The sequence below is a fragment of the Alosa alosa genome, chromosome 4 (assembly GCF_017589495.1).
Source record: "Alosa alosa isolate M-15738 ecotype Scorff River chromosome 4, AALO_Geno_1.1, whole genome shotgun sequence".
Taxonomy (NCBI): domain Eukaryota; kingdom Metazoa; phylum Chordata; class Actinopteri; order Clupeiformes; family Clupeidae; genus Alosa; species Alosa alosa.
The window spans coordinates 29,159,760-29,187,541 of NC_063192.1; the positions used below are offsets into that span (position 1 = coordinate 29,159,760).

Genomic DNA, 27,782 nt, shown 5'->3' on the forward strand with positions numbered 1-27,782 from the left:
AGAGAGAGAGAGAGAGGAGAGAGAGGAGGGAGAGGAGGAGAGAGGGAGAGAGAGAGAGGGAGAGAAAGAGAGGGAGAGAGAGAGAGAGGAGAGAGAGAGAGAGAGAGAGAGAGAGAGAGGGAGAGAGGGAAAGAGAGAGTAATCTTCACCTGTTCAGACTTCTGGCAGTCAGATAGCACGCTTTCCTTGATTTCCACGCTTCCTCTTAATATGGTCTAATCTACCACTATCAGTTTTATTGCATTGTGTTAGGACGCAGAGGCCTTTACAAAGTTACTTTAGGTTATTAAATTGTGCTTAAATCTGGTTAGCATCATAACCACGCTGTGCTAATTAGTTAAAAACTGTTGCATTCAAGTTAATTCTGCAAACCAACCACCACAAATGGAATTTAATTCTCTACTGTATGTGCAAGGGAAAGACACCAAAAAAATCCACCTCTGTTTGTACGTGCGTGTGTGTGTGTGTGTGTGTGTGTGTGTCTATGTGTCTGTCCATGCTGTGACAGACATAAATTAATGGCCCCCACCTTAAACCTCACTAATCTTAAATCAATCGGCAGACACCTTGTTTATCAAACTCTCGTTTCATCATGTTTAAATGGTAAACAGCTTCTCGCCCAAACTAATCTATCTTTGGCTGGAGGGGTTTGTGTTATTGACATTTCGCCACGTCCAGATCTGGCTCACATGCGGGGCGGATGTGGCCCGGACCAGACCTGTATCCATTCCAGACTGTGTCTATCTGCAGACTCATTAACCTGCTCTCATCTGTACTGAGCTGATACTGTCTGTCACAGCACTGTGGCAATGAATGTCCTTCGGAGAGGATTTCACACAGAAGTTCTTAAACACACACGCATGCACACGCACGCAAACACACGCACACACACACGCACGCACACAGATGAACATGCACACTAAGAACATAGCAGTATTTACTCAAAAGGTGGAGGGGATGACCTTCACAACCACCTACACAACCGGCCCCAGATTTGCCAACATAAAGCAGCCCATTCAACAAATCACAAGGGCGCGGGAAGGGGGGTACTGAGGGTGCTGCAACACCCCCTGCTGGCAGGAGATAAAGATTTTTAAAAATTATTATATCTATTTTTAAATAATTACTAATTCGCTGTCTGGCATTATTTATATTTTTGTATGTGAAATGATGAGTCAAATAGCAAAAAAGGGTTATGGATAGGTTTGAATATGGGCTACTAAAATGAACAGTTATAGAGATCAGCGTGAGCGTTGAGTCAGTTACTGTAAGAACTGTGGCGTGGTTTCAGCTATGTGATAGCGATCAAGTGTGTAGGCCTACGGTTGATATAAGCCTACATATTCTATCACGTTTACGTTCAAAAAAGCATGGATAAGCTGAAAGAAACTTTTAATTGTGTTTTTTACAGTTTTGCAAAATTAATAAATGTATAGCTAGTGAAATCATTTCATTATCATAGTAAGCTAAGATAGGAATTATTAGGACACATAGGCTACTTGCTGTGGAGCGACACACTTTTGGCTATTCAGAATTTTTAGCGAGATTATTGCAGCCTGATTATTAGCCTATATTTAAAGCAAACATCTCTGGTGTGGTTTTGACGATCAGAAAAGTAATTTTCCTTAGCTATACTGAAATAGGCTAATAATGATGTCAAGTGCGCTTCTGTGGGGTTAGATAGATAGATGGATAGATAGATACTTTATTGATCCCCAGGGGAAATTCAAGCTTAGGGTGGGCGCAGTGGACTCTGAGTGCTGTCGCGGAACATTGGAATTTGTGGCTTCCCAGGACTTTTCTAAAACTTCTCTCTATCACACCGCACTAAAATGACGTATTTAGCAGTCAAAATCCGAAACATGTCCAGGAGGGGAGAAATCATCGGACATCCATTATTTTTGTTACTCAGCTGGTCAAAAATAGGTTCCCGCGCGCCTGACAAATCAATGCAGTTCCAATGACTTGGCAAACGCCTACTAATGCAACTAGAATGACTTTGCAACGCCTACTACTATAATGTCTGAGGATACAGTCAACATCAACCATGACCTAACCGAAGGTTGAAACTGACTGACTGGATCGGAGATTGCTGTGTGTTTTGTCCTCAAAAGAACTTAATGAAATCTCTCAATCTCTAGACTTGTTTACAACATCAGCGAGGCTTATGACAGACATCTGCCCTGATGGTGTTCTTCTGACCACGCGATACGATCGGACATCCTGACATCCTGTCCAGACGTTAACAGGGCCTTGGCGCCGGTTCAGAGGTTTGATGAGCATGGCACAGAGATAAGAGACTTGAATCAGTCTCCAGAGTTCTGATCAGAAGTAGTTTCAGATCTGTATGCAGTGGCTTCTAAGCAGCTGCTTCTCAGGGCCGCGTTTCCCGAAACCATAGTTGCTAAGTTAGCAAGTAACTAAGTTGGCAACTTTGTTGGTTGCAATGCAATTTCCCATCAGACACCACACCAGAAGTCATGCTCAACCGACCAGGCAAACATTGGCATCAATCGCAATAAAATAAGAATACCACCATTGAAAATAACCATATTTCATGAACATAAATGTTATCCCCTTTAATCAATGTGATGTTGATTCTGATCGTTTTAATTTTGATCATTTCAGATATACACTGGAGATGTTACATTCCTTGAGCTGTAGTTAAGGGATTTCTCACTGTGGCCAATCAACAATCAAGCCTACAATAATTTCCTGTATATTAGCTGCATTGTGTATAAACCGCAGGACAGTGTTTTATGGAAGTAAAAAAACAAAACCATATTAATACCCTATTAACTGCTCCTGTGTATCAACCTCATAGCTGAAGAAATTTGCTAAATTATTGTATAAACCTCGGCTAATAGTTGGGAAATGACGGTATTTAGCATTTCACACAGCATAATGCAGTGGATAGTGCTCACAAACACACGGCATCCGTAGCAGCCACATCACAGTTCAAAACGGCTCCCACACTGCATCATAACATACAAATTATAATTTCTTCCACTCCGGTAGACAAGGCAAGCGTGGTGGAATTGCCTCCATTCTCTCAAACAAATATAGTTACTGCCGAGTCAACTTTTGCAATTAAACTTCCTTTGAGTATATTGCCCTCACTCTGAAGGCTGACCCAGCTGTACTTCTATTAACCTTATACGCCTCTAAACTATGGACTGGCTTTCTCGACCAGTTTTCTGAACTTATATCAAGCTCTCTCATCACTAGCTATGATCGGATAATTGTAAATGGCGACTTCAATATTCATGTCAATAAGACAACGATACTAAAAGCCAGTAAGTTCACCAATGTGTTGGACAGTTTAGAGCTAAAAGCATGTTACAGGACCCACCCACAACCTTGGGCAACACCCTCGATCTAGTCATTTCAGAGGGGATAGAAGTCACAGACTTATCATCGTAAATGATATAAATATGTCTGATCATCATTGTGTATCTTTAATATAGTACTACATACTCCAAAAAATTCATCCCGAAATTGCAATCAAATCGCGACTCTTGGACATTAGAGCAGAAACAGCAGTTCATAGCTCTTATAGACTCCATAAATTTAGATATTTTACATCATCCCATTGATCAAATGGTAGAAAGGGCTCTCAATCGTGAATTAGGCTCTGCTTGACAGAGTGGCACCCTTAAAGACTAAAAAAAGGCCCTGTAGCAAACTGACACCTTGATGAACGAAAATATCCATGATCTAAAAAAGATCATGTAGGAAAGCTGAGAGAACATGGAGAAAAACTAAGTTACAGGTTCACCGTGCCATTCTAAAAGAAAAAATTGCAAATTATAATGGGAGCTATTCGAATGAGAGGAGGAACCACTTCTCTAAGGTAATTGCTGAAAACAGTGGAAACTCTAGGGTGTTGTTCTCTACCATTGATAGGCTATTGCATCAAACACCTTTTGATACACTCAGTCAGGCATCCTCTCTAAGATCGCTAAGAATTTGCAGACTTCTTCAAAAACAAAGTCATTTCTATAAGGGAGGCTATTGGTAACACAAGTAATATGTTTTGATAGTACACCCAAAAACAGCCCCCAAAATTAAGGTCCTTTAGCACTATTACTCAATCTGAGCTTGGTAAAATTATAACTCAAACCGGCTCCTCAACATGTGTTTTAGATCCAATCCCTACTACATTCCTCAAAAAAGTATATGATGGCTTAGCTCCCTTTTTTCTCAAGGTAATAAATACCTCATTAGAAACAGGTATATTTCCAACTGCTTTTAAAACCGCTGTTGTGAAACCTTTACTTAAAAAGTCAAATCTTGACCATACCAATCTGAGCAACTACAGGCCTATATCAAATCTATCGTTTTTTTGAGCAAAGTACTTGAAAAAAAGTTGTTTGTAATCAGTTAAATACCTTCCTCAACTTGAAAAACAGTATCCTTGAAAATTCCAATCAGGTTTTAGATCAAATCACAGCACAGAAAACGGCTCTAGTAAAAATAGTCAATGATCTCAGACTAGCTACCGACTCAAACAAAGTCTCAATCCTTATTCTTCTGGATTTGAGTGCGGCATTTGACACCATTGATCATAGCATCCTAATTCACCGCCTTTGCGAAGTGGGTGGGTCTCTGATAATGCTCTAAACTGGTTTCAAACCTACATTACTGGCAGAGATTTTTATATCAGTCTAGAGATCATGTATCTGAAAAAACATGACTTGCCTTTTGGTGTGGCCCAGGGAGCTGCCTTGGTCCCCTGCTATTTTTTCTCTATATATGCTTCCATTGGGAAACGTCATAAGTCAGCATAATGTAAACTTCCACAGCCACGAGATGATACCCAATTGTATCTTTCTGTGGAGCCAACTAACCCAGATGGCCTTTGCTCCCTCACTGCATGCCTAACCTCCATTAATCAGTGGATGAGCAAAAACTTTTGAAACTAAATGATGACAAAACAGAGGTACTTCTGGTTGGACCAAAACTAAAGCGAGATATTATTCTTAGTAATCTGGGGAACTTGGCACACCAGGTCAAACAAAAAGTAACAAGCCTCGGTGTCATCTTAGATGCAGAGTTAAGTTTTAAGCCCCATATCAGTAAAGTTACTCAGACAGCCTATTTCCACTTGAGAAACATTGCCAAAGTGCGGCCCTTTTAACTCAACAAGATGCAGAAAAACTAATTCACTTTTTATCACTAGCAGGTTAGACTACTGCAATGCACTTTTCACTGGTCTTCCCAAAAAACATCTAAAGAAATTGGCACTCATACAGAACTCTGCGGCTAGACTTTTAACTAAGACTAAGAAGAGAGAACACATCACCCCTGTGTTGGCTGAACTGCACTGGCTCCCTATTTCCTATAGAATTGATTTTAAGGTTATGTTAATTACTTACAAAGCTCTGAATGGCATAGCACCTTCGTATATCTCTGAGCTTTTAATATCTTATCAACCACAAAGGAAACTTAGATCATCAATTCTAATCTTTTAATCGTACCCAAAGTGCTCCACAAACAAAGTGGAGAAGCTGCGTTTATCCATTATGCCCCAAACTATGGAACACCCTGCCTCTGTACATCAAGCAGGCGAGTTCAGTAAATATTTTAAAAAAGATCTGAAAACATACCTGTACAGGAAAGCTTTTAGTTAACTCATCTTATCCTGTAGACTACATTTTCAGATTATTCTACATCTGCTACTATTGGAGGCTTAGCCAGCCAGAAGCAGATGGGCTCCCCTATTAAGTCAGGTTCTGCTCAAGGTTTCTTCCTGGAATATGGGAGTTTTCCTTGCCACAGTTGCCATATATGCGTGCTTGTGGGGGGTAAGAGGGTTAAGGCTGCCAGTCTTATGATGTCATTTTCTATATTTTTGATATGTTGCTGAGTATATCATAAACAGCAAAGAAAAGTGATTGATAATGACTGACTGACTATTGTTGTTTACATGCTTCAAATGTAAAGCACTTTGAGCTGCATTCTGTGTATGAAAGGTGCTATACAAATAAAGCTTTATTATTATTATTATTATTATACAGCATCCCACAATGCATCTGAATGTTAGCTTGGACTCTGATCCAGACATCAGATGGTCTGCTGAGTTTGGCTTTAGGGAATAATGGTAACACACACAGAAAGACCCCGACCACTGTCTCTATGTTAAGTGAGTCTGGTACGAGGGTGTGTTAGTGTGCATTTGTGTGTGTGTGTGTGAGTGTGTGTGTGTGTGTGTGTGAGTGTGTGTGTGTGTGTGTGTGTGTGTGTGTGTGTGTGTGTGAGAGTGTGTGTGTGTGTGTGTGTGTGTGTGTGTGAGTGTGTGTGAGTGTGTGTGTGAGAGTGTGTGTGAGAGTGTGTGTGTGTGTGTGTGTGTGTGTGTGTGAGAGTGTGTGTGTGTGTGTGTGTGTATGTGAGTGTGTGTGAGAGTGTGTGTGTGTGTGTATGTGAGTGTGTGTGAGTGTGTGTGTGTGTGTGTGTGTGTGTGAGTATTTGTGCCTGTGCTTTCTGTGCAACCTCACTAACTCACAAGGTGGCGGGCTGAAGAAAATATCAAGGGGAAGAATCCAGCAGCACGTATTTGAAATTTAATTAATGGTTTTGCCTGTGGAGTTCATGGTCTAACAAGACCAAAGCACTTGCTCTGGGGAGGAGAGCTCTGCTCAGGGTTTGTGAGAGTTCTGCTCAGGGTGTGGAGAGCTTTGAACTAAAGGGTTTCTGAACTCCTCAGCATGCGTTCTCAAACCTAAAAAATTCGGAGTTTATTTCGGAGTTTTATCTGTGGCTGTGTATGTGTGTGCTTGAAGACCTTGTATACCAGGTTGAGGCTGAGTTTGAGCCCGAATTGAAGGTCCTCGCTGATGTTCAGTAGAGATGCGTGTGTGTGTGTGTGTGTGTACCTTGAACATCTGCTTGACTTTCTGGCGTGGCAGGTTGACGTTGAGTTTGTGCAGAAGCTGCAGGACCTCGCTGATGCTGAGGCTGCCATCTCCATTCTTATCCGCCTCTGTGAACGTCTGCTTTAGCCACCTGACACGCAGGGTTAAGGGTCATCACACAGGAAGTGCACATCAACCACACAGGAAGTCCACATCACACAGTAAGAGAAGTAAGTACACTACACTGCCTCTCGGGGTACTTAGCCTATCTGATGCATGCCACCTATGGGCCATTACTAAGTGTACGAATTTCCAGGGCTCAGTTAAACCAGATGAGGAGAGGAGAATGAGGAGACACAACACTCAAGGAATCTCCCATAGAAATGTGGTTAGTTCGTAACGCAAACATGGCAGTCGTCTACACATATTCCCCCCCTTCCGCCACCAACAGTTGACATGTGAATACATCGTGCCAATCATGGGGTATGTTGTGACTACATCATGCCAATCATGTGTTGTGTTGTGACTACATTGTGCCAATCATGTGGTGTGTTGCGACTACATCGTTGCCAATCATGTGATGTGTTGTGACTACATCGTTGTCAATCATGGGGTATGTTGTGACTACATCGTACCAATCATGTGGTATATTGTGACTACATCGTGCCAATCAAGTGGTATATTGTGAATACATCGTTCCAATCATGGGGTATGTTGTGACTACATCGTGCCAATCATGTGGTATGTTGTGACTACATCGTGCCAGTCATGTGTTGTGATCTCAATGCGCTCTCGCAGTTCTGCCCGAAAAAGATGCCCGATAAGTTCCCAAAATGCGTTGCAATATGGCCGCCAAGTGGAGGGGCTTGCCTAAAGGAACTTTGGTTAAACGCATGTGCAGGTCCGTCTGACTGACCTGTTTTACACTAATACAGTATATGGTATAGAGCATCAGCAAGCAATACAACATTTATCAACAAAGAGGCAATGGAATGTTGGACTCCACATCTTACATTATATTGCAATTATTTTGTAATAATTTAGAGCTTCTGGTGACCATAGACAATCATGACCATTAAGAGTTTATAAATGAGTCCAGTTTCAGTGGATCTGTCTGTATAGGTGCAGAGAAAACTGAGCTGACAGTGTGAGGAGCAGACTGCAGTCCACTGCTGTCCACTGCAGAAGCACAGACAGGAGAGCAGAAGCCTAAATATAGAGCAGAGAGCCAGCATGACAGAGCCCTCTGCTCCCAGTGTACAGGAGATCACTCACCTCTCCTCTCTCTCACTTTCTCTCTCACTTTCTCTCTTTGAAAGAGAGAAAGTGAGAGAGAAGTATACTTCTCCATCAGCCACTCCAGTGTGTCGGAGTCTCTCTCTCTCTCTCTCTCTCTCTCCCTCTCCCTCTCTCCCTCTCTCTCTCTCTCTCTCTCTCTCTCTCTCTCTCTCTCTCATGCATCTTTCCATCCTCCTCATCTCCACTTTTATCTGTGATCCACCCATCTCTTTCTCTTCCCTCTCCAATCTCCTTCCCCTCTTATCCAGTACTACTCCAGTACACACACACACACGCACACACACACATCGACACACACACTTGCGACACACACACATGCCTTGACGCACGCACACACACACACACACACACACACACGCACCCCACCTGTCACAAGACACACTCTCACTCAAAACCATTATTTCCCTCCTCTTATCTTCCACTGTCTGTTAAGACCTTGTTCCATGTGAGAAGTACCAGGGATTTCACTGTCTTCTCTTTCTCCCCCTATCTTTTCTCTTTCTCTCCCTATCTTTTCTCTTTCTCTCCCTATCTTTTCTCTTTCTCCCCCTATCTTTTCTGTGCTTGTTCTTCTGTCTCCATTCATTTCAGAACAATTCAAAGTGACTTAATTAGAATGAAAACAATAAAAACAATATGACAGCTCTAATACCTCTAATATCTCTCTCTCTCTCTCTCTCTCTCTCTCTCTCTCTCTCTCTCTCTCTCTCTCTCTCTCTCTCTCCTCTCCCTCTCTCCCTCTCTCCCTCTCTCCCTCTCTCCCTCTCTCATGTTTTCTCCCTCCCTCCCTCCTGCAGAAAATCCATGGTTTACCGTAGTAGCCAGGAAGTTTTAGACACCTTGCATACACATGCTGCGTGCGTGCGTAAAAAAGATTTGTCCTCACTTTCAGTGCAACCTTAGCCACACTGAGAACATTTAACAAAGCAAGGACAGATACCAATACTGGCCTTCACTGCAGTACATGTTACAGATTGAATATCTGCACATGCACACACACACACACACACACAGAAAAAGACGTTTTGACCAGCCTGTTCAGTGGTTATCTACAGTAAGGTTGGACTTTAAGCTCTGTTCTCGACGCCCACACAGAATGCTTGTGCCACCTGAGTTCCTTCCAGGCAAATGTAAATGTCCACTGCTGTTTCACAACACTCCGCTGCTCACACTTTACACAGGCACGCAGGTCTACAACACTCCGCTGCTCACACTTTACACAGGCACGCAGGTCTACAACACTCCGCTGCTCACACTTTACACAGGCACGCAGGTCTGCGCCAATCAATAAGGCCATTTCAGGACTCCACTCATAACCATAAGCTCTGTAAATATCTCCTGACTGGATTATAATCCCCCCTGGTCTGGTACCTTCATTTCAAATGCAGAAGTAAAGCCTAGCGTTCCCTCTCTAACTCTCCATTCTGACTCCTGGGCATCAGGAGTGATAAGTCAGAGAGCGTTGAGTAACAGAGTAATTCCATTACAGCTCGAGCGTTCAAAAACTCATTAGTCCACCACAGATTGGAGACACCCAGCCAGTTAGCATTTAGCTGCTGGCACCATGTATACTCAGCAAAATATGGAGACTAAGAATATGAAACCTAAAAACTCAGTAATCTGTGAACAGAACTCTGAAGTTGTTAAATAACTATGATTTGAGATACACTTTTACCTGTCTGAACATAATGTCTGCACAATTTACATTTGCTGTCGGAGTCTTATACTCTAAAGACTCACTATAGCACTTCTATGGCACGCTTTTAGAAGTTACTTCTGCGTTTGATTCCTGTAGAGCCTCAGCTTTAAACCCTCTCTCTACTACAGCATCAGTGGTATTCAATGCTTTCTAAAGATTTCTCCCCTTAAAGGGTTTCTCGCGGCGCTAGCCCACAGGCAATCACTGTAAGCGCTAAGCTAAGCTAAGCAAATTACGGTGACACACTGAAACGCCAGGTGTGGGCTTCGCCTGCTTTGTCGGAGACTGAGGGGAGGGAAACGGGTCTGCTCTTTGTTCCCTGGTTCCGTACGGCTCTCCAGAACTCCTGTTCAGTCCAATCATGTCTACCCAGTCTCTCTCTCTCTCTCTCTCTCTCTCCTCAAATGGGTCTATCGATTGCCTCCTGAATGATCTAAATGCCAGTGCAGAGTGGAGGCAGATGGCACCCCCTACCGAGGCGGGTTTCTGCGCTGGATGTCTCCCTCGTCCCTGCTACCCCAGGCTCTCCTTAGCTGGGAGAGCGATGGGAAGGGGGTTGGGGTTGGACTGGGGTGTGTGCTGTGCGGAGGCCTACGGATCTTTTTTTCCACCCCATCTACTTCAGAAATGGAGCCCATTGCAAGAATCCTACAGAGCCACGGCGAGCCCACACTGCGCCTCATTCCTGAGGACAAGCGGACGCAGCCAGAGAACATTCTGGAAGAAAGACACAGGAGGGTTCCTGGTAGAGCCGTGCTGTATAATGGTCCCTGCATGATACCCCCCCCGAGGAAACCACAAGTTCTAACTAAAGTTGGGCATCGTGGAAAGAAGGCCATTTAACAGGAAGTTTTTGTTTTTTTGTGAAAGTATGGAAGACTGAAGGCTGAAGTCTGTAAGAATATCTTCCCTGATCCTACAGTACAAACCGACAGAGACCAAAGAAGAGCGCCGAAGCAGCGTTACTCACACACACACAAGGACACACACAGACACCCACACACTCCTAATTCTCTCTTCAGATCTGACCACCTCACACGATCAATCTGCTCATAGGCGTCCTCATCATAGCACTCTCATTTACTCACACGATCAATCTGCTCATAGGGGTCCTCATCATAGCACTCTCATTTACTCACACGATCAATCTGCTCATAGGCGTCCTCATCATAGCACCCTCATCTGCTCATAGGCGTCCTTATCATAGCACTCTCATTTACTCACACGATCAATCTGCTCATAGGTGTCCTCATCATAGCACCCTTATCTGCTCATAGGCGTCCTTATCATAGCACTCTCATTTACTCACACGATCAATCTGCTCATAGGCGTCCTCATCATAGCACCCTCATCTGCTCATAGGCGTCCTTATCATAGCACTCTCATTTACTCACACGATCAATCTGCTCATAGGCGTCCTCATCATAGCACTCTCATTTACTCACACGATCAATCTGCTCATAGGGGTCATCATCATAGCACTCTCATTTACTCACACGATCAATCTGCTCATAGGCGTCCTCATCATAGCACCCTCATCTGCTCATAGGCGTCCTTATCATAGCACTCTCATTTACTTACACGATCAATCTGCTCATAGGCCCCCTCATCATAGCACCTCATCTGCTCATAGGGCGCCCTTTTATCAGCACTCTCATTTACTCACACGCATCAATCTGCTCATAGCGCCCCTATCATCATAGCACCTTCACTTACTCACGCCATCAATCTGCTCATAGGGGTCATCATCATAGCACTCTCATTTACTCACACTTATCAATCTGCTCATAGGCCCTCATCATAGCCCCCCATCTGCTCATAGCACTTATCATAGCACCATACACGCCCAATCTGCTCATAGCATCATAGCCCCCATTTACTTGAGGCCCTTATCATAGTGGAGGCCTATGGAGCTACGCAACGAGCCAGTTTGAACAGTGGGGGAAGAAATGACTTCATCCAGTCGTGGCAATTAAATTCTCTCCCCTAAGATGAGAGGGACTGTTGTCACTCAAGTATAATCACACACACATACACACACACACACACACACACACACACACACACACACACACACACATAAGGCAAGGCACACACACTTATCCTAATAAGACTACAGAGGAGTTAGCCAGTACAGGCCTGTGATTTTCCATATGACCATTTTTACATCAACATGGCACGGGCAATGTGTGTGAGAGAGAGATACAGTATATAACACATCAATCCCAAATCACAACTTAAGCTATAGCTGTAGAGTTGACATTTATATATTATTTGTATGGCTCAAATCAGCATTCCGGATCTTGATCTTATGTGTGCAGACAGTTGACTGGCTTACTTTTGCTTGAGTACATCGACTTCCCAAACACGTTAAGCCAAGTGCCTATGGTCCGACACCCACAAACCATTTATCAATTATGCAAGCACACATCAAGTGGCATCACCTCTTGACTGCAGTGGCATGTGGGCACTAGGGTATTTATGCTGGCATAGCCACTCATGCCACACTCCAATCGCCTCACATTAACCGTGCATGTGTTTGTGTGTGTGTGTGTGTGTGTGTGTGTTTATACTGCCGGACACACACTAGCTTGAGGACACATGTGGGCAACTTATGTGTGTGTGTGTGTGTGTGTGTGTGTGTGTGTGTGTGTGTGTGTGTGTGTGTGGGCAGCTTATGTTTACATTCAAACATTTAGAATGCCTCCAATCCACAGTGAATCACACTCCAGTGCCCACATCCCTCTCATCAGCGCATATACAGCCTGTGGGGACACCCCACACACACACACTGGTGGCACAGTGATGCCAGGCTACATCATAGATTCTGTCCCTTCACATACCAGCCGTGGGCACAATCCATGCCAGGTCACTACATTTCTCTAATAATGTAACAATATTAATGTTTTGTGCATTCTACATTGTGCTAAACCGCCAAGCCACCGATAACATTGCATAGCATAGCTTAGCTTAGCTAACCAAGCCGTGTAGATTTTATGCAAAAGTAAAGACAGAAATAGTTTTTGGAACATCATTCCGCAGTCAAAGTATACTGAAAATAGACAGCTAGACAGAGTATTCTATTAAAGGACCCTGGTTATGTTGTGTATAACATGTTATGACAAACACAGCCAACGTGATTAACAAATCACCTTATGTGTTAACAAAACACATTCTAGCCAGTGTATATGGTCTGACGGAACTCAGCAGAATGGGCTTAGATTAAAATCTGATGCACTGGGGACTTTAAGTTGAATTTAAAGAAGACTGAGCTGAATTAACCTGATCAACAGCAAACACTCCAGAGCTTCTCAACATCATGTGTGAACAATCTGACTCCGCTATGTCTTGAGAGTGCATTAATCTGAATTTAAACTATAACGTCAGATGCATTTAGACGGATCTCTGAGCCTATCACTCAGCTCTGGGGGATCCAGTGTGTGTGTGTGTGTGTGTGTGTGTGTGTGTGGTGTGATACTGTGTGCCTGGTCCCGTCCTCTGTCTCTTGGCCAGGCTGTCCTCATCGCTGATGCCGGCCATCAGGTACTTGAGCCCGGTGATCCAGGTCCGCGCCTCCTCCCCCGTGCCGGACACCAGGTCCAGAGACTCCATGTGCTCCCCATAGTAGATGCTGAAGCAGCAGTTGGGGTCAAAGCTGCCGTCCGAGTAGCGCTGGAAAATCTCCGATTGGTTGCCCTCACACACCTCACGGATTGAGTCGATGGAGACTGAGGACCAGACGCAGCAGAGAGAGAGAGACACAGAGTGTGTTAGTGCATTCATTCATTCAGCGTCACACTATATATTTTTATACACAAATAAATTAGTCCTATTTTACTTTCTTTTACTTGTGTGTTTGAGAGAGAGAGTTGGTGGTGGTGGGGGTCTTTCTTCAACTGTTTTGGCAATATTATGCATGGTTTATATGTCACGCCAATAAAGCACATTTAAATTTGAATTTGAAACAGAGACAAAGAGATATATAGAGAAAGATGGAGAGGCAGACAGAGGATTACATTTGTGGAGGTCCTTACGGACGACTTTCTACATCGTTTAAAAATCAGAGCGCCACCAGAATGGTTCCCGGGGAGGAAGTCACTTCAGGTAATAAGAAGAAAGATAATTCTACTTTAAAACGCAACGCAGTGACATCTAAAGTCTAAGTACAGTAAGTGACTAATAACTTACAGGCGGTACAGTAAGCACACTAGCATCAGGACACAGGGCTTTCCTGTGAGTGATTATAATGAGTTATATGAGCAGAGTGAAAAAGTCAACCCTCTGGGCAATTCCATTACTCTACAGTATGTGCCATCATGGGTTATGGAGAGCCCAGGCACATCACTGAGATTAGTCAAATAAAGGAGAGAGAGAGAGAGAGAGCAAGAGAGGAAGGGAGGGAGGGGTGGAGGGAGGGAGTGGGAGAGAGAGGGGAAGAGAGAGAGACAGACAGAGAGGGAGGGAGGCAGATTGTCATTTAGGCTTAACTATGAGAGTGTGGGGAGGGGAGGGGATGAGAGGTGGGTGGGGGGGTGCCATTAAGGCTTAAATACTGACTCCCGCCTAATTAACATTTAGCTCAGTCTCCCTAAGGACCACGCCACCCCAAGAGGATCATGGGTACACACGGTAAACTCCTAATGCTTGGGATTCATGGCTCTCACTTCATTCGCATTGACTCACTAGTCTGATTGCCGCTGCTCCCTCGCCTCTTATCTTTCATTCCGTCTCTGTCATTTCCTGTCATTCACTCACTATCTTTCTCTCTTTTGTTCCCACTCCCTCACTCTCCATCTCTCTCTCCATGTTTCTCTATCCCTCACTCTTACTTTCTTCCACTTCCCTCTCTCTCTTTCTCTCTCTCTATTTATCAATCTCTCTATTTATCTATATCTCTGTAAAAGCTGTTTGTACTTGGTCCAGCATGTGCTCTCGGCACTCCAATTCACACTCTTTGTAATGGACATCGGAACAGGGAAAGCTGTTTCTTAATTTTATAAAGTACACACACACACACCAAAACAAACTCACATATATATATATACATATATACACACATATATATATATATATATATATATATATATATATATATATATATATATATACACACACACACACACACACACACAATATGCATACACAACATGCATACACAACAAACATACCTGCACAGACACACAGATGGACACATACACACCCACACACATATGCACACACACACAGAGTAGATGTCCTGACACCTGTTATCATTTTTGAGTGGACACACCTGAGGTGTTGCAATCTGTCTTGGGAGAGGTGTGTAAGTGTGACAGTGACATACTAAACTGTCACACACACAGACTTTTCGGTGCTGCAGTTTCAAAGTATAGAACTTACATATACATAAAGATGTCTGGGACAAGTGTGCAACAATGTTGCCCTGTATTTGTGAGTGTGTGTGTGGGTCAGTTAAGCAGCGATGAGTGACTGAGTGAGTGTATGGGTGGTCTTGGCTCTGATCCTAAGCACTGAAGGCCTACTGACCTGAATAATGTCTGACAGCAGACGGCCTTACACTAAACCTTTACAGATCACCTCACCTCACCATACCCACACACACACACACACACACACACACACACACACACACAGGGACTGCTAATGGAGCTTCCAGGAGTGTCATGAATATGCAGTGACTGATAAGCCCTGCCTGTCCCAGCCCTTGCTGCACTCATCCAGGCCTCTGAGCAGCTGATTAATATGCATGGGGCTATATGAGCCAGATCCTCCACACATCCACATGACCAGACCAGCTCAGAGCCTCCAGCGCATCCTCACAGGCTACAGGGGCCCCCCCCCCATCTCCTATCGTGGACGACAGAATGGAGGCACAGGCCCGCTGACCAATGAATAATGCAGCAACTCCGAGGTACTAATGAATTAGAATGAGGTATTTACATAGAGACACACATAATAGTACACAGACGCACACACACACATACACAAACACACAGCCACACAAACTGATAGAAAGACACACACACACACACACACACACACACACACACACAGCCACACATACTGATAGAAAGACACACACACACAGCCACACATATTAATAGAAACACACACACAAACACACAAACACAAACACACACACACACACACATACCGATAGAATGAAAGACACACACACACAGCCACACATATTAATAGAAACACACACACAAACACACAAACAAAACACACACAACACACACACACACACACACACACACATACCGATAGAATGAAAGACACACACACACACACACACACACAGAAAGAGTCTACTCCCTCCAGCATCAGGTGCAACCAGTCATCCTATCTCAATTTCCCAAACTTCCCAAACTGTTACTTTCTCTTTTCTTTTTATGGCCTTTCTCTCTCTTGCCTCCTCCATCCCTCCCTCTACCTCTCCCTCTATCACCCTCTCTCTATCCCTCCCTCTAGTCCTCTATCCATCCCCCAATCTTCCCTTATTCTCTCTCTCGTTCTCTCTCTCCCTTTCTCCCAGGGCGTGCTGAGGTGCAGGAGGAAGCTGCAGTTAGCGACTGCTGAATAATTAAAGGAGCATAGGAAGGCGCTTAAGTCCCAGGGGAGCAAAGACGAGGAAGAGGAGGAGGAGGAGATGATGAAGATGAGGAGGAGGAGGAGGAGAAGAAGAAGGAGGGAAGAGGAAGAAAAGAGGAGCAGAAGCTTCGGGAGCTCCATAAACGGCAGCAGTTGAATGTGGAGCAGATCTGGCCATTTCCACAATCCCAATGAAGATCTGTCCAGCAGAGGCCAATGAGGAGGAGAGAGGTGAAGGAGGAAGAAAAGGAGGAAGAGGTGGAGGAGGAGGAGGAAGAGAAGGAAGAAGAGGAGGAAGAGATGGAGGAGGAAGAGAAAGAGAAGGAGGAAGAGGTGGAGGAGGAGGAGGAGGAAGAGGAAGAAGAGGAGGAAGAGGTGGAGGGGGAGGAGGAGGAGAAAGAGAAGGAGGAAGAGGTGGAGGGGAGGTTTCAGAATGAGGCTAAGGCACAGAGGAGAGCAAATGGGATTCACACACAGAAGGTGACGTCGCTGCATGATGCCCAACAAAGCCACTGGGTCAGGACCAAGTCAGGGTCTGATCAAACCCAGATCAGAGCCAGATCAGAGCCACATCAGAGCCACATCAGAGCCAGATCAGAGCCAGATCAGAGTCAGATCCACCCTGAATTCCCTTTTGCTCCAGAGCAAAGGATGATAAGCTTTTCCCACAATCATAACAGGGAGATAGATGGAGGAGGAAGAGGAGGAGGAGGAAGATAAGGAGGAGGAGGAGGAAGATAAGGAGGAGGAGGAGGAGGAGGAAGATAAGGAGGAGGAGGAGGAAGATGATGAGGAGGAGGAGGGGGGCAAGATGTTGATGAAGCTCTGCTTGTTAAGTAAAGATCATTTAGAGGATAATTACATGCAACTCCTGTCTAGCGCTCTCTAGCAGAGACCTTTTCTTGGGAAAAGGTCAACGCCAGTGAATGAGCTGTTTGAGCAGTGGGAGAAAGAGAATGAGATGAGAATACATTCATGAGCACGCATGAAGAAGGGAGAGAGAGAAAAGAGAAAGGCAAAGAGAAAGAGAACGAAGGAGAGAGAAAACAAGAGAGAAGAATGTAGTAAAGAAAAACAGAGGAAAGAAAGCACCACAAAGAAACTTCTAGAGGATGCATTCGGAGTTGGGCTGATAGTCCAGCCCTAACCATTAAGGAGGAAACTTCAAGTCCCCTCTGCTGTAAAGGTCAGTGAAGTCCTCTCTGTAGCGTCCTGCTGCTTGCTTTTGGCCCAGAGCCCCACAGGACTCAATCAGAGCCACAATCAGACTGGACTCCAGGGATCAGGACAGACGCAGGTAGTGGGCCTACCTGATTATGATGATGATGAGCCAGGATGAGGTGTGTGTGTGTGTGTCTGAATGTGTGTGTGTGTGTGCAAGGGAAAGAGAGAGAGAGATGTGTACACCTGCACTGCATGTGTGTGAGTTTATTTTTGGAAAGGTGTTAAGTTGTACATTTGGACAGTGTATTCTCTCTCTATGTTTGTGTGTGTGTGTGTGTGTGTGTGTGTGTGTGTGTGTGTAAATGGACTCACTCTTGGCCTTCTCGTTCTTGCGTGAGGGTCTCCAGCGGATGCAGGACTTGTGTTCGTCCAGATAGAAGAAGCGCACCAGGCCCTTGGAACCACCTCGCAGTTTCACCATCTGGCAACCCGCCTGCATGGAGCTCATGCATTTCTCCACTAGAAGAGAGAGAGAGAGAGAGAGAGAGACACGTTAGAACACATTCATTTCTCCACTAGAACACAGAGAGAGAGACGTTAGAACACATTCATTTCTCCACTAGAACAGAGAGAGAGACAGAGAGACTTTAGAACACATTCATTTCTCCACTAGAACACAGAGAGAGAGAGACGTTAGAACACATTCATTTCTCCACTAGAACACAGAGAGAGAGAGAGAGAGAGAGAGAGAGAGACGTTATAACACATTAATTTCTCCACTAGAACACAGAGAGAGAGAGAGAGAGAGAGAGAGAGAGAGAGATATATATATATAGACATGCTATAACACACACATTTCCACCAGAACACAGATATATATATATATACTTTAGAACACACACTCTCCACCAGAACACAGATATATATATAGAGATCCTTTTAGAACACATTAATTTCCACCAGAAACAAAGTTATATATATGTTATATATATATATAGAGAGATATATATAGATAGATATATAGAGACAGAGACATTCATTTCTCCACCAGAAAAACAGATATATATATTAGAACACATTCATTTCACCAGAACAGATATATATATATATATATATATATAACTTTAGAACACACAATTTCCACCAGAAACACATATATATATATATAGACTTTGAACACATTAATTTCTCCACTAGAACACAAGTTATATATATATATATATCCTTGAAACACATTATTTCTCCACCAGAAACACAAAAGAGAGAGAGAGAGAGAGAGAGAGAGAGAGAGAGAGAGAGAGAGACTTTAGAACACATTCATTTCTCCACTTTAGGAACACATTCATCCACACAGAGAGAGAGAGAGAGAGAGAGAGAGAGAGAGAGAGAGAGAGAGACTTTAGAACACATTAATTTCTCCACTAGAACACAGAGAGAGAGAGAGAGAGACTTTAGAACACATTAATTTCTCCACTAGAACACAAAGAGAGAGAGAGAGAGAGAGAGAGAGAGAGAGAGAGAGAGAGAGAGAGAAAAGGAAAATGTCCCAGTTAAAAACAAATTCAGAGAAAACTGACTCAATGCAGCAAACTGACTCAATGCAGGCAAACTGACTCAATGCAGGCAAACTGACTGAAAAATGCATTGTATTGCATTTAACCAATAATAAAGCATGGGTGTCATACAACTCTAAGTGCGAGAGAGAGAGAGAGATGGAGAGTGAGAGAGAGAGAGAGAGAGAGAGAGAGAGAGAGAGAGAGACAGAGCTGTAAACATAGACAATAAAGTATGATCCTCATGATTAGCGAAGCGAGACAGCGAGTTTGTTCAAATGAAAAACTGCAAGAAAAATTAACCTCTTGCTTTTTCACCGAGCAACCAAACAAGCACCAAAACAGCACTGTGCACTTGACCACCTAACGCCACATCAGAGACAAAAACCATACAAGACACGAGACACATACACGCGCTCAGAACCACAGAACCCTCACGAAGACTCCCCATAGCCACACGACACGACTGTGTATGTGTGTGTTTTTCTGTCTGCTCAGTATAGCCTTCAAGCAAGGAGCAAAGGTGGGAAGTCTTAAACACACCCAAAACACCCATCCCCCCACACACACGACACACGCACAGACACACGCACAGACACACGCACAACACACACACACACACACACACACACACACACACACACACACACACACACACACACACACACACACACACACACACACCACGCACACACACACAGCGTGCTGTAGATAAGAGATGCCACTCTCAGACAATCAGTCATGAATTTTACACTAAAATCACACCCACTGATTTCAAGGGAATGTGTGTGCACATGTTTAAAATGAAGAGAGAGAGAGAGAGAGAGAGAGAGAATATATACAGGAAAGAGGGGGTGGTGTGTGTGTGTGTGAGAGAGAGAGAGGGGGAGTGCGTGGGAGTGAAAAAGGAGAAGTGCACATGTCTGCATATGAGAGACAGACAAACAGACAGACAGAGACAGAGACAGGTAGGTCTTGTAGGTTGATCTTGTGTACAGTGGATCACACATAAAGCCTTAACCCAGATGGCCATGGCTGACTGGGGAACAGAGCAGACCGCGTGCCATGAGTGCAGATTCTACACATGACAGACAGGGGGAGCTAGAGCACACAGGCCAGTCAGCAGCACACGTCCTCCTGAGCTCTGCCATGATCCAGGGTCCATGATGTGCTTCATGATGTGCTCTACTTAATGGATATAAGTCAGTCAACTACTTCATTACCTCTGAAAGACCTAATTACATCTGTCACATATGTCCTCAAAAAGCACTAAAACGTATTTGTCTCTGCTTCAAACTAAAGGCATGAATGGAGGGATGTTGAGCTATCTGGTGGCTCAGGGCTACAGTGGATGCCGGGACAGATGATGTATAGGGTTGCACTGCATGCTGGGATTGCAGATCATGATGGCGGAATGTAAGTACGAAGAGAGAGGCTGATGGCAGCTCTGTACCTTGAACTAGAAGGTGTTACACAATGTTAAGCGGTTTCTAAGCTAAAACAGAAGTGGCGTTACCCAACATCGCTTAGAGCACCTTTAATCTATTCTTTTTTCCCCAAATGTCTCTCTTCCCCTAGTGTAGAAACCCCGTCCCCACAGGTGGAGTCCGTACACTCCGATGCTCTATAAGGAAACACACCAGCCAGCAGCAGAGAGCTCATCCGTCAGCAGAGCCAGAGAAAGACGCGCCACACAACACACACACACACACACACAAAGGGCACCAGAGAGGTGTGAGGGAGCATTAACCTGCTGGTTGCCCGCGACAACCACACTGAGGCACTAATGGAGCTGTTACACAATGGGCGGAGCACCACGGCAACCAAGCTGAATTCTATCGTGCCATGTGTGTTATGTAATAATCTGTCAGAAGAGTGTTAATAAAGGTGTGTGTGTGTGTGTGTGTGTGTGTGTGTTTGAGCAGAAATAAAAGACTGGAGACTGGATGTATGAGTTCTGCATGAGATCAGTTGGAAAGGATAGCGATCATCTCTCCATCTGTGGATCTCTCCCTCTTCCTCTTGCCATCTCTCTTCATCCATCTCTCTTCTCCTCCTCTCTCTCATTCTGCCTTGCCATGAGGGAGTGCCTCTTTTCCAGCTATCTTTCTTGCTAATATATCTTTTTCTAAACTGTTTCATCATTCACTCAATCATTGCATCAGCTCATCCTTTCCATCGCTCTATGTGCATGCGTCCCAATCGGTCTCTCCTATCCCTCCACATCCCTCTCTCTCTCTCTCCATCTCTCTCCATCCCTCTCTCTCTCTCTTTTTCTCTCTCTTCTATCTATCTCTATCTCTCCCTTCCAGAGAGTAAATATGATGCTTCAAAGGCATAGGGAGGGAAAGTGAACACACAGAAACAAAGCCTTCCTCCCCATCCCATCGCGTCCCTTCTCATCACATGACTCCCGTTGCCACCGGCAGCAACCAGACTCTCAGCATCAGCACCACTCCCACTGTCCTGCCAGAGGAGCCAGAATGCAACAGAGAATCGGCACCTCCCACTGTAACAGCACATTAGAATGTGTGAGAGTTTGTGTGTGTGTGTGTGTGTGTGTGTGTGTGTGTGCGCTTCTGTTTCACTACCCCCTGGGGTTGAGTCTGAGTCTTATTTTAGCACACTGTTAACCATTTTCAGTGAAGGCAGTGGGAAATTCACAGTCAAACCTTTTTATAGAATCCTTTCTCTCGCTCCCACACACAAGACACATACACACACAGACACACACACACACACACACACACACACGCACACACACACACACACACAATCCAAATGCTCCCCAAACAACCAATCCAGCGTTGATGAAACGGTAAAAATACCCCTGACAGACAAAGTTTCTGAATAGGGGGCGCACACACACACACACACACACACACACACACACACACACACACCAAGTCCCCAAAAGGCACAGACGCACAGACAGACAGACAGACAGACAGACAGACAGACACACACACACACACTTCAGGGTGGAAAGGAGTGAATGTTATCTACATGGTGATGGGCCCCATTCAGGACAGGGGCAGGTGACCTCCATCTACTCTGTGCCACGGATCAAACGGGAGACTCTAGAAAGTCCTTTTTTATCCACGGAGAGCAGGCTCACACACTCTTTGACTTCTCCTCACTCCTCCTTTTATTGGATCTGGATGGTTCCCATGGAAACCAGGTCAAAGTTGAGAGCGGTGAGTCAAGGGAGTTATGAAGGGAGTGTGCAGCGTGAATCACACTGCACACTTCAGTTCTTGACAGAGACATAGAAATGACAAACCAAGTACTTGTATACCTGCTTTTAGGTTGGCCTATGCATATTGTGTGTGTCTACAGGTATAGCAATTACATGTAAATGTGTGTATGGATGTATATGCATATACAGTACGCTTAATGTGAGCCTGGTTAAGTCACTTTTTTATGCAATCTTTGTCTCAGGAAAAGATTATTTTTTCAAAGGAGACAACTTTCTGTATACTAAAAGTGCAGCTATAAGTCACTGTGGTGTGATGCTGTGGAGTCTTCAACTCTATAGTGTTCTCTGCACACTAGTGCATGTGGCCCACTGGGTGACATGCCTACTGATATGGCAAGAGACAACTTGTGACACACCTTTAAAGTGTGATGACAAAAGCAAGACCAACACTAATCACAAGAGACCAGCCAATCAATATATTCCATGTTTGACTGACAGCCAATCACTATACTCCATGTTTGACTGACCTTGGTGGCTATTGTTGAAAAGGCATCCCTAACTGCTATTTGTTTGCAAGTCACTAAACATTTGCATCAACATTTTCTGAAGAAGCCTCTATCTCCAAAGCCATGTGCAGCACAGTGGGGGAGCTACAGCCTGTCAGTGCTTAGGGAGAGCTTACTATGCTCTCTGTACCTAGCTTCAAAAAAACCCAGTAAGCCATGATCCACCCACCCACCACACTTGACTAGTCACTTGGTCAAGGCAGACAGAAAGAATCCAGGTCAACTGTCGTGGGTTAGCAGGGGGGTCCCCTGAGAATGGACAGGTTGTCCCTTACACACACACATACTCTCTCTCACACACACAGACACACACACACACACACACACATGAGCAGGCCTGGTCAGATAACCTGCATTTAGTGCATCTGGTCACTAAGGGTCAGCAGGAGGAGAGGATGGCGTGTTCACGTGAAGCAGGCAGGATGCCAGGTGACTCTCTAGACAATCCCATCCTGCCCTGCTCTCATGCGGAGTACGTGCAGTATGCATGATTTCATTTACATTGGTGTGTGTGTATTTGTTGGTGTGTACAAGTATGCACAAGTATGTGTGTGTGTGTGTGGCCGACCTGATTGTCAGTACCAGCAGTTGGCCATTCCCTTAGGGATCTGGGCCAGAGGGTCAAGATGTCTGCACATCCACACAGCTTAAAGTCAGGGGATTGCCTGCAGACCATATGTTCATCACGCACAAACACACACACACACACACACACATACAAACAAGCATGCATACCTGCACACACCCATGCTCTCTCTCACACACTGCACAGATATTCAGTCACAGTCATGCATATGCAAATACAGGCCTTACTGAGCTCCAGGGAAACACACACATAAGCACAAACGAACACACACACACACTCATGTCCTACTGAGTTTGTCTAAAAGCCTTTCTTAATCTCAAATTAACTTCAAACTGAATTACTGTTTGAATTAAATCTCCTTCTCACACATGCCAAAGCACAATAAGACAGCCATACATGATACCCTTGATAACACACATGCCAAAGCACAATAAGACAGCCATACATGATACCCTTGATAACACACATGCAAATACACACATGAAAAAAATCCTTCTGAGTGTCTCAAATGTTTCTCCTGATCACAAACACACAAACATCTGTGTATATGCACACATGCACACACACACACACACACACACACACACACAAACACACAGATTACATCCCCAGGCTGACACAAGTGTCAGTAGCATGCAGTAGCAAGTGTCAGTAGCAACCCTACACCATCTTTGAAGGCCTCTTAAGTGACCCCCAAAAAAAAAAAAAAAAAAAAAAAACATATACCCCCTTACACACACCCGTGCCACCCCCTTCTCTCCCCTGGGTCACCAGACTTACCAGGAAGACCTGACTCTCATCATTACTCACCTCAGATTGACCCCACCCCACACAAACACCCCCCACATCCTCTGACATCACTCTAGCAGCCTGCTCACAGCCTCTCGGCATTAAGATCAAACATGCACCGCGATACACCACACCACACACAAATACACACGCACACGCACACGCACACACACACACACAAGCCATCTGTGCCTGCTTCCTCTTACACATCACTAACACGCTAAAGCTGCTAGCCACAAATAGCATCTCTAACCTACATCCACCAGACAGCACACCACACACAAGCAGCCACACCTCTAATGAGGTCTCTAGCCTACATGCACCTCCTACAACACACACACACACAAGAGCACACACACTCCAACTGTGTCCCACCCCTGACAACACACACACAAGAGCACACACACTCCTACTGTGTCCATGCACCTCCTAACACACACACAACGCAAGAGCACACACACTCCTCCTGTGTCCCACCTCCGACAAAACACACACACAAGAGCACACACACTCCTCCTGTGTCTATGCACCACCTAACACACACAACTCTAGAGCACACACACACTCCTCTGTGTCCCGCATCAGCTGAGCCACACTAGCCAAGTTATAGGTCACTCTGGAGTATCACCTGTGTTATGAGAGCCAAATAATACTGCAAGACCGCTGCTGACCGCCAATAACTAACTAGCCCTGTTTACACTGGGGGCCAAGCCTGGTGCTTAAACTCACTTCCTGGGCCAAGAGGGGTTTATAACATACAGCTATAAAGTGCAAAGTCTCCTGACTGAGCTCCATGGGCTAAGACTTGCTATCTGATTTATACTGTATGTCAGACACTTGAGTTGGAGTGCAATTGTGTGAGCCCATGGCCCACTGCCATTTTTAACTACTGACTATAAAACTACAAATCCCATGCTGCCCTGCTCCAGGACAGACCACCACCGTAGAAAACACAAGAGCAAACACTGGATCCTCCTCCGCCACGCCATCCGACTCATACTGTATGTTAAATACTATGCCACTATTGTATGTCAGATAATATGATCCTAAGTGTGTGTGTGTGTAGGCTATGATAAATAAGCCCATGAGCTTTTTCCCTAACTCATGTCTCTAATAACAAATGACTACGAAACACATCAGGCCGAAAAGGGCTAAGAGCTGGCAAATCGACACAGGGTCAGGGCCAGGCTAGTTATGATGACCGCTGTGAGGTTGAGCCCACTGGCGTCCCACGTATCTTCCCTGATTCAGGCTAGCACACAGGTGTGCAGAGCCAGGTGGAGGAAATGACAGGGTGAGCTGAAGCTCCTCCATCTGCCATGGATGGATGGATGGATGGGAGGAGAGGAAACAGATGTTTAGAGAAGAATTAGCAACCAGGTCACAACACACACACACACACACACACACACAGATCAGCATGGTTGGAGCTGTCAGTCAATCTAAAAGTGGGAGGCTAACATCAGACCCTGACACAAGTGGAAAACTTTACCTGATCTCATCTCATCTCGTCTCATCTCATTTGAGAACGGGAAAGAACTGACAAGAGCAACTATTTTCAGATCTGAGAGACAAGAGTCTCAACACTCAATGCTCACCTCATGTACCTCCTGAGTGACTAGCTACACAGCGGGGTGTGTGTTTACAGAGAACAAGCACAACCAACTCCACGTCTCTCCTCAAGGATGGTGCTGCACACCTTTTGAGTAATAATTCTTTATGAAAACCTCAACAAATCACCGATTCAACAACTGACCAACTGAATCATGTGGGTACAGTTCAGAACTATTCCAAACAAATCCACTGAAAAAGTGACTGAAGCGTAGAGTTTGTGCACACAGACACCCACCACGAGCTTCAAACATGAAACCATTTCAGTTCTTCAAGGATGATATTGAAAGTAGCTGAGGAGCCATGCTCACAGACTGAATTTTTTTGGTTCAGCGTTTGTACAACCACAAGATACTGCAAACACACACAGTGCCTGAAGTAACACTCCTCTCCACACATGGCTGTGGGATATACTGTATACTGGGGATTTTGTAAAGCTTGTGTACCGAAAAAGTATGAAAGTATTTGAAAACAAGAGAAAACAATTTCACCTTGACCAAAATTCCCGCATTGTTTTTACCAAGTCCATTTAAAAATACCACAACATCTATTCCACTTGGCCCAGTCAAACTGTCTTGAAATTGATGTATTTTCACACCCCTAAGAACACCTCCGCTTACCCATCAGCCCCAGCTTCCACTTGGACCCTGAGACGAGGTTGCCCCCGATCCAGAGGAACTCCTCGACCAGCCGCGCCAGCGCCAGCTTGTGCAGCGTCTTAGAGGACCTCTGGTCCCGAAACGGCGTGGGCACTCGCTCCAGCGTCGCTGACCGTTCGCTCTGCCTGCTGGGTGCCCTGCCGATGGGCATCGCCATGGCTGACACTGGCCCGGGCATCACGGTGCCAAACCTCCAGCTCTGAAGTTTCCTCCGAAAAGTACCCTCGCTTTCTCGCCAAAACCAAACCAAAACTTAGAACCAGTCGAGAACCTCAGACGCTTGGCTTCATCGTTAGTATTTGCGTACGTAAGAAGCCCAAGAGGGAGAGAGAGTGTTTTTATTTTCCTCTGAAGAGTGAGATTGGAGGCTCCTAATCCAGCAGCATTCTAAGCAAATCCAAACTCCTTTCTTTGCCCAAACAGCGCAACAGGTGGTCGCTAACCGCTAATCTCCGGGTCTGTGCTTCACTCGCCAGGCGTCTGTTGCTCTAGCTCAGCCTCAGATGGGTCCATTCCTTAGGACAGTGTCCAGGAAGTCAGAAACACGCTTCTGTGGGAAACCACACAGGGTCCAGGAGCGTCTGTAAAAGGATGTCCACCGAGCAGAGAGTTTGTCTCGAATACACAAACTCCCTCACTCACTTACTCACTCACATACACACACAAGGCCCACACACTTCCAAACTCCAACTGTGCTACATGTGCCAGCGGGAGGCAAATCCCTGCATGGAGTAGCCTAATCCAGAGGATTTATGTCCAGAGGGAAGAAGGGACAGGCCAGGCTCAGAGGAAGGGGTGGGCGAAGAGGAAGGAAACCGATGACACAGAGAGAGAGAGAGAGAGGCATGGATAGAGGTGAATAAAATGACAGATAGGTACATAATGTGTGGTGTGTGTGTGTGTGTGTGTGTGTGTGTGTGTGTGTGTGTGTGTGTGTGTGTGTGAGAGAGAGAGTGCAAAAATATTATATGCAAAAATAATATATGCAAACATATTTGTCATGCTAATAAAGCTCACTTGAATTGAATTAAATTGAATTGAATTGAGAGACAGAGAGAGTAAGAGAGAGGGATGGATAGAGGTGGATAAAATGACAGAGATAGGTACATCATGTGTGGTGTCAGTGTGTGTGAGAGAGAGAGACAGATAGAGTTAGAGACTGATTGTCAAAATAAGAGTGCAAGGAAGACAGGCAGACATATGGAGGTG

The 27,782-nt window shown here is 44.9% G+C and overlaps 1 protein-coding gene across 1 annotated transcript in view; it reads right to left on the minus strand.

Moving 5' to 3' along the window:
- plch2a (phospholipase C, eta 2a) overlaps positions 1-27,234 on the minus strand; it is a 71,506-nt gene extending 44,272 nt beyond the window's left edge. The window contains 4 exon segments of the mRNA XM_048240655.1: positions 6,876-7,005; positions 13,331-13,580; positions 17,983-18,129; positions 26,535-27,234. Of these exon segments, the coding sequence (XP_048096612.1) occupies positions 6,876-7,005; positions 13,331-13,580; positions 17,983-18,129; positions 26,535-26,751 (744 nt within the window). The 5' untranslated portion in view covers positions 26,752-27,234.
- Between the last annotated feature and the right edge of the window lie 548 nt (positions 27,235-27,782).